At 38.5% G+C, this 7,949-nt stretch overlaps 1 protein-coding gene across 2 annotated transcripts; it reads left to right on the forward strand.

Moving 5' to 3' along the window:
• Positions 1–246: 246 nt before the first annotated feature.
• mapre1b (microtubule-associated protein, RP/EB family, member 1b) lies at positions 247–7,724 on the forward strand. Of its 2 annotated transcripts, none has more exons than XM_052594234.1 (7): positions 247–356; positions 1,376–1,499; positions 1,853–1,998; positions 2,224–2,422; positions 3,967–4,073; positions 4,245–4,397; positions 5,776–7,724. In XM_052594234.1, exons 2-7 carry the CDS (start codon positions 1,379–1,381, stop codon positions 5,824–5,826), a joined length of 777 nt encoding a protein of 258 aa, XP_052450194.1. In that variant the 5' UTR covers positions 247–356; positions 1,376–1,378; the 3' UTR covers positions 5,827–7,724. The 2 variants fall into 2 exon arrangements, with proteins under 2 accessions (XP_052450194.1, XP_052450195.1); XM_052594235.1 differs by lacking the exon at positions 247–356 and adding an exon at positions 434–612.
• Positions 7,725–7,949: the final 225 nt, after the last annotated feature.

Here is a 7,949-nt window from a genome sequence, read left to right on the forward strand (position 1 = left end):
GTTTGACCAGTTATGGTCTCTCTCTCTCTCTCTCTCTCTCTCTCTCTCTCTCTCTCTCTCTCTCTATGTATATATATATATATATATATATATATATATATATATATATATATACATCCATGAATAATTATTTATTATTTAAAATGTGCTTTATTTAGCGTACATCAATACGATCACATTTTTACATAAATACAATTCCTTCGATATATTACCAAATAAAAGCGATGAGACGGAAAGACTCTTATTTTACCAAGTATAATGTCACTTTTCCTTGCGTATCTGTACGTGATGACGTAAGACGCCCGAAGAACAAATCGACGCATGATCTGATAGAAAGAGGCGCCGGCGGACAAGAGGTAAAACTTGGCTGAGACACACCAAATACCTTTAGATATTCTTCCTTTTGGTTTATTCTGTAAACAAATGACGCAAAGAGATAGGTTACGTTGCGACAACGTCGTTAACGCGTTATATACCCTCTGTGAATGGTTTATTTTGAACGAGTGCTCTGAGATGAACGGTTAGCCGCTAACGGAAGCTGCTGCGGATGTTTTATGGGACACAGAATTAGCTAGACGTGTCTTATATTTTGTCGGTACTCTGGTCTGTGAGGTCAGTGTTTGTGGTTTAATACGTATATTCATTTTAGCCTTTTTGTTTGAATAAATAACGTTATCTGTAATACGTCTGTTATAAGGGCTATAGTGTGTTAGTCGAGGCCCGGATGTAAAGAAGCTGAAGCGGTGTTTGCCTCAAAACCCTGCGAGCTGCCTAGAAGAAAGCATTTTGGGCGTCTAATGTGCTTATAATTAAACTGACTAAGAATAGAATGCTGTCTAGGTATGACAACTTATTAGGTTTTAAGGCACAGACGAAGTGACTGACACTATTGCTGTCTTTCTCAGCATCTTCTTGAGACTCTGGCTGTTACGATATATTTATTACTGCTCCATTCTTCTTCATAGTTTACATCACACTATGAAGTCTTTTGTTGACAGGAAAGACTATTTATTTATTAAAATCAAGAATCGTGTGTTTTGTCTATTTGTTGGTTTTGGATAGACGTATAGAAAAGGAAATGTGAGATTTAACTAACATCCGTGAAACACTCCCTTAGGATTCAGCCATGTGATGAAATGCCTTCATTGCAGTGATTATGTTTCTTTATACTCTGTCAAGTTTAAGGTATGATAATAACTGAGCACCCTTTCTAGTAAAATTGCGACAGAGTAAGTCTTATATTATTATAATATTATGCTGATCAATAATAGCCTGATATTATATGCCCTAGATTCAGCACTATTCATTTTCAGTCTGCGTCAGCAGCACATGGTTCCTCATCATGATGTCTCATTTATCTTTTGCTTCATTCTAGGACATGGCTGTGAACGTTTATTCCACTTCAGTGACTAGCGACAATCTGAGTCGCCATGACATGCTCGCGTGGATCAACGAGTCTCTACAGATGAACTTCACCAAGATCGAGCTTTTATGTTCAGGTGAGATGTATGCGGCTTTGTAGTAAAGAGTGTATGAATGTAAGAATGTATGTGATTTGTTGTTGTACAGAGTGCAACAGCAGGGTTCTGAAAGTAAAATTTCAATTCCTTTCATAAGGAAATTTATGGAAATTTAAGGAAATAGCTGGTTGGTTTGGTTTCTGACTTATATTGTCATTTCAAAGACTTCTTTAAAATCTCTGTGATAAAATGAATGGAGAAAATATTTCCAGAACCAACGCCGCTAAAGAAATTGGTGTGCACTGATTCACTTTATAATAATAAATATGTTTTGGAGGAATGGAAGCATTTTGTCAATTTATCAACTGTTTGTAACCTGATTTTCTTTACAGGTGCAGCCTACTGTCAGTTCATGGACATGCTTTTTCCAGGCTGCATACCGTTGAAGAAAGTAAAATTTGGTGCAAAGTTAGAGCATGAATACATTCACAATTTTAAGATATTGCAGGCTGCCTTCAAGAGGATGGGTGTTGACAAAGTGAGTGGTTTCATTTCTTTTCCTCAAGCTTGTCTGCACAAGCAGTGATTGTCTGGTCAAGTTGAACAAATCTTTTTGAGATTCATTAACACGCCACTTTAGGTTTATTACTTTCCATTTTATCAGAAAAGTTATATAGATTATTTGTTATATATATAATTTGTCAACAAAACCGTGACCCTAATAAATCTGTGAAATAATATTTGAATGTGTTTTCCCCTTCAGATTATCCCGGTTGACAAGTTGGTGAAGGGCAAATTTCAAGACAATTTTGAATTTGTTCAGTGGTTTAAGAAGTTCTTTGATGCCAATTATGATGGAAAAGACTATGACCCAGTGGAAGCGCGACAGGGCCAGGACACCATGCCTGTACCCAACCCAACCATGCCTGCCCTCAGCAAGCCTAGGAAGATCATGAATGCAGGTTGGTTACATTTCACCAGTTGTTTGCACCTCATTGTTTGATCTCAGCATTTAGGATTAAACATACATTTTAATGTTTTACTCATCTGCCCAAAAAGGTCAGATATTCAGAAATACAGTAGCATTCGTCAGTGTGTGATCTGTAATATTGAAGTGTTTTTTAATTTGCCATTTTTATTTTTTTTGTCTTATTACCATAGGACAGTGTAGGAGAGACAGGAAGTGAAGAGGGAGAGAGGGAGGGGGGTGGGATCAGGAAAGGTCCTCCAGCTGGGATTTGAACTCGGGACACCCATAACACAACATCATGTCAGCGCACAATTTGATTTTAATTTACTCACCCTCATGCCATTCAAGTTGTAGAGGACTCTTGGGTTTTTTTTTTTTGTTTTGTTTTTTTTTTATAAATGCACCTAAAGTTCAAGTGCATGGTTTCAACAGGAAGCAATGTTTCTTGAGCTCCAAATTAGCATGTTAGAATGTTTCTGAAGGATCGTGTGACAGCTTTGCCATCACTGGAATAAATTAAATTTTTTTATATATATTAAAGTAGAAAACATTTATTATTAGAATGTTTTTTTTTTTTTTTTACTGTAGTTTTGAGCAAATACATGTAGCCTGGGTGAGCATAAGAGACTTCTGTCAAGATCATTAAAAACAAAACTTACTCACAATAGTGTATTGATAACCACCAGACATTGTTCTTGTGCACTTACATGAATTCTTCGGTAAGATGCACATGAACTGATCATTCTGTTCCTGCCCTTGTTTTGACTTGCCAAATACGTCTGTGTTCATTGGCTTACTGCAGTCCATCAGTCGTCTTCTGTTAAGACTGCCATGCCAGCTGCTTAAAAAATGTGGCTTGGGTTTTTGGGCTTTTAAATGTCTTCAGTGTCTGTAAGGGAACTCAAGTGGTGGATCACTTTGAAAGCAGTTTACTTTGTACACTTTAGTTTATGTAACAGTTTTAGTCTGTTGATACATCTCAGTCTTTACTGACTAGTCACCGTCTGCTCACTGTAGTCTAGGCACTATAGACGATGAGAGGTGTCAGCCGAGAAATACACATGGTTTTAGGTGCTGGAGAAGTTGACATTGCTGTAGTCATTCTAGTAAATTCATAACATTAAAAAGTTTTAAGTGTCAGGTTAACTAACCCACACATGGAAAGTGCTGGACAGAAACTCTTCTGAGAAGGGAACATGAGATGAGTCTGATACGCTTTTAGACTGTTAGTCAGTTTAATATGTAGGCATAGATGGGCATACAAGCAGAATGAAATGGTCTTCCCAAGCCATCTTACTTCCATAATCTGACATGTTTCTAAATGAAGCATGATATTCAAGGAGAGAAACAGGGTGTGCTTGACTTCACTGCAGTTAAATACTTTTTAATAAACACAATGACTTGCACTTCAGTGCATTTCAGTAACGGGTCCAGTGATGTTGCTGTACTGTTAGAAGGCTATTAACTAATTGTCTCTCTTTCCTGTATTTCAAACTAGTTTGTGGCATCTTACTACTTATTGCTTGTTCCCAACAGCACCACAGAGAGCAGCGGTTGCAAAGGTGACACCCAAGATGGCACCTGGCTCTGCGCGGAGACCTGGTGCTGGTGGTGATGAGGAGAGGGCGGAGCTTATTCAAGAGGTTTGTCATACTATCTCTCACTTTTCAGTATGAAACAAGCAAAGGCACACAACGTGCACTGTAAAAGTTTCATCTTTGTCATCAGCATAGTACTTAGTAACTTAACGTATGCATAAAAACTTAAGTGTACTTTGGGGTTTTTGACTAAAATGTTTGTTGGGTGACTTTCAGTTAAACATCTTGAAGTCTACCATCCAGGACATGGAGAAGGAGCGGGACTTTTACTTTGGCAAACTGAGGAACATTGAGCTGATCTGTCAAGAGAAGGAGGGGGAGGGAGACCCCACCCTGCAGAGGATTGTGGATATTCTCTATGCCACAGACGTGAGTCAAACACAACTACAGTCTCTGACCATATTAGGAATTAACAGTGTTCCCAGAATTATTGACCAATGAATTTCATGACTTCATCATGACCTTTTCAGTTATATATTAATATATGTTATGTTCTCTGGCCAATATGGCATCATCTTAGACTTCAAGGGATAGTCACCCAGAAATGAAATTTCTTTTAGATATTTTTATCAAACCTGAGCAATTTCTGTCCCTTCAGTAAAAGTCTTAGATGCTTCATAATAAAGACATCTTAAAAGTCTTCTGAATAGGCATGCTCATGTTATATTATGAACAGATTTAATTTGGCCATTTATTCATGCATGAACATTGATCAATGCAAAATACAACAAACTCATCAAATAATAAAGCAAAGCATAACTGTTCTAAAACCTCAATAGTTCTTGGATGACGAGCAAGCAAGTTTGAGTTTCTGTTTGCCATATTGGATGTGTTTGGCGGCAAAGTTTAAAGGGAGGGACAGAAATCTTTCACGCAAAGATACAGTACTGTTAAAAGTGTTAGACACTTGTGTAAAAATGGGGATGCTGTCAAAAATAATGTCATAAATAGATTCTTTATCAATTAACTTCTGTTAACTAAATTAAATCAACATTTGGTGTGACCAACCTTTGCATTTAAAGCAGCTTTTGCCCTCGTTGCACTTGCACATTGTTTTTCAGATAGCTTTGCAGGTTTATCTCTTGAAGTGTCTTGGAGACGTTGGCACAGTTCTTCTGGATTGAGTCTGTGTCAGTTAGTTCTGTTTCTTCATGTAATTCCAGACAGACTGATGATGATGAGATCAGATCTCTGTGTGGATTACTGGCTGCTGTCAGACTAAAATCTCACTGGATTATTACAATTAATGGCAAAATGAATGTTTGGAAATGTCAACTGATGTTTCTTACTGACACACTACAGCAAAACATAGAAATAACTGACTTAAAACCATTTTTAGCTGCTTGAAGTGTTGTTATAATTTTGGCCACCACTGTATGGTTAAGATGAGCAGAAGTCAGATGGGTTTGGCACAATATGTGAAATAGAAATGAAAGCCTCCAGTGTCAAGTTATTATTATTTTTTGTATATTACAGCTTTACATTAATTAAAAAAAAGCTCCGATATGTCTGTGAAAGCCTCTAAAGATTAAATAAAAATGGACATCACAGAATTCCCAAGTAGCAGTCTGGAGAAAGTGTTGCAGATCCGCATTAGACACATTAATTTACTACTGCTGTTCTGGGGAATGTTTCCTGCAGTGGAAAACAGTGGAACAAACTTTAAATGGCAAGATGTTTCTTCTCAGATGACTCAATCTCTCTCTCTCTCTCTCTCTCTCTCTCTCTCTCTCTCTCTCTCTCTCAGGAGGGGTTTGTTGTACCAGACGCTGAGTTGGAGGACCAGGAGGAGTTCTAATGCTCGTGATTTGCTGCAGTTTTACCTTCCTCTCACCTTTCCATTCCCGTCCTCTCCACACAGTCACTACCCGCCATCCACACATCATATTACGCATCTGGACTTCCAAACAAACTCCATGCGTCTGCTAAAGCATGCATAGACACTTCATGAAGAAAGAACCGTTTTAATGCCCTCAGACCTCTGGCTGCCATGATACCCTGTGTTTCTCTCCGAGGAACAGTGCGTTTCCTGTCTGTAATATATGATCTAACATTGCTTTCCTCTTTCAGCGACTTCAGACACCTGCAGTTGTATTTATCTTAAATGTCTCCGAAACGTCTTGGACACTTGCTCTGTAGTGATTGATAGGTGGCGTCTCCCCCTCACTGCTGTGGTACATATCTGTGATCACGTCTTAGTCCGAACCGTACCTTACTGACACAAAACCCAGGGACGGAATGACAAAACGTGTGTTAGTTGATTGCAAAAAGCCTCTCTCTTCCTAGTTTCCACTCATGGTTTTGGTGCTTGTTCTAGCGTAAGGCAGGTAGCAGTCTCCAGCGCTCCAGTCTATCCTCAGTGACTGTGCCTTATACAGACTGTCTGGAGGGAGTAGACCCAGTCTGACGTTTGTCTTTGTGTTATGGATGTAGTGAAGTCGACGCACGTGCTAACACTCAGTCGTGCACTTTGGCCTACAGGACGCCGATGTACTGTGGTGCCACGGTTGCACGAGTTTAACTGTCTTTGTTATAATTTTATTGCTTTTATTTGAAACCGCTGGATGAAGTTAGTAGCCACTACGTCGGCCACAATTTGAGTTGACAAGACAAACACTGCCCGTTTTCTTCCTCTTTTACTGCCTTAATATTTAATGCGTTTTTCTATCCTGTCCTGTACTGTCTCTTTTGGCAAATGTTTGTTATTCAAAGTTTTACATTTACGTTTTCTTTTGTTTCTTTTAATTATTATTTGTAGACGTAACGGCAGCAGCAGAATATTGGTTATCTCAGACCCAAATCTTTTAAATACACAAGATGAGAACGTGAAATCTTTCGAGTTATTTTAAAATATTGCACTCTTTCAAGACCTTTCCCCAAATAACCATGTCAAGCCGATGATACAAATGCAGAAACACTAAAAATATCGACTTAATGAGCTTTGTAGATGAAAGCTTTACTTCTCACTCTGAATTTGATCTTTCCAGGCAATGCTCGCTCACTTCATTTGTCTTTTTTGTTTTTTTTGGGAGATTCAACAGGATTCTGACTTTAGATCATTGTGCCAGCTCTGACTTTCTCCGATGTGTAGCTTCATTGTTTTCATGTGCACCGGTCATCCTCAATCGATCGGCATTTTACTGTGTGTAATTCTCAATGTTGCATTGTACATCAATAGCACATGCAAAACCGGCAATCAGAGTTGTTATTGGTGCTATCGAATACCTTGACCCTTAAGAACTTGCCTGTTTGAGCTAGACAAGCCTTTTTGCTGGATGTTTGGGTTCACTGGATTAGAAATATATTGCTGCGGTTGGGTTAATATAACAGCGCTGGATCTGATCTAAATAGGAGACAAAAGGAAAGTAAGTGACACTTGCATTGACAAATATGCCATTGTAATTTCACACAAGCCGAACTGTTAAATATTGGCACAAGGTGGATGCAAGTAAAAATGTGGACGGAAATAGTTTGGAAGCAGGTAATGTCTGTTAAAGGCAGTGATCGACCCTTCCTTCCTTTCTTTCAATGCTCTGTGGCCTTTAAGAACAATCTGTAGCGAAGGTACTCAGTACATCGTGGGCCACGCACCACGACAAAACTGTCTCTCTCCCTGATTTTGTACTTGCAGGCTGTTAAGAGGTCCACATTTTTAACTGAAGTCCATTTCTTACAATAAAACAGTATTTACATGTCTTTCTGTTGGTGTCTTCATTTCTGTTGATGAGGAATGAATGGCCTACAGTTTCCCACATTTTTGAACAATAGTAAAGTCCTCAAAACTATGATGTATGGTATATAAAATAAATGATTTGAAATAATACCTGAGTCTGTACGTTGGTCATGTTGCTCTGTACTGTGTAGAATGTCCCTTCAGTGTGTTGTTTTGGTTGATTTATTGTTCTGTCAGTCAGGAAACAT

Source organism: Carassius gibelio, chromosome B23 (genome assembly GCF_023724105.1).
Source record: "Carassius gibelio isolate Cgi1373 ecotype wild population from Czech Republic chromosome B23, carGib1.2-hapl.c, whole genome shotgun sequence".
NCBI classification, from domain to species: Eukaryota; Metazoa; Chordata; class Actinopteri; order Cypriniformes; family Cyprinidae; genus Carassius; species Carassius gibelio.

What these genes read in the sequence shown, in the direction of transcription:
- mapre1b (XM_052594234.1), top strand. Translation starts at nt 1,379, where the DNA reads ATGGCTGTGAACGTTTATTCCACTTCAGTGACTAGCGACAATCTGAGT. An exon ending in GATCGAGCTTTTATGTTCAG is followed by an intron (nt 1,500 to 1,852) that starts GTGAGATGTATG and finishes TTTTCTTTACAG; the next exon opens with GTGCAGCCTACTGTCAGTTC. An exon ending in ATATTCTCTATGCCACAGAC is followed by an intron (nt 4,398 to 5,775) that starts GTGAGTCAAACA and finishes TCTCTCTCTCAG; the next exon opens with GAGGGGTTTGTTGTACCAGA.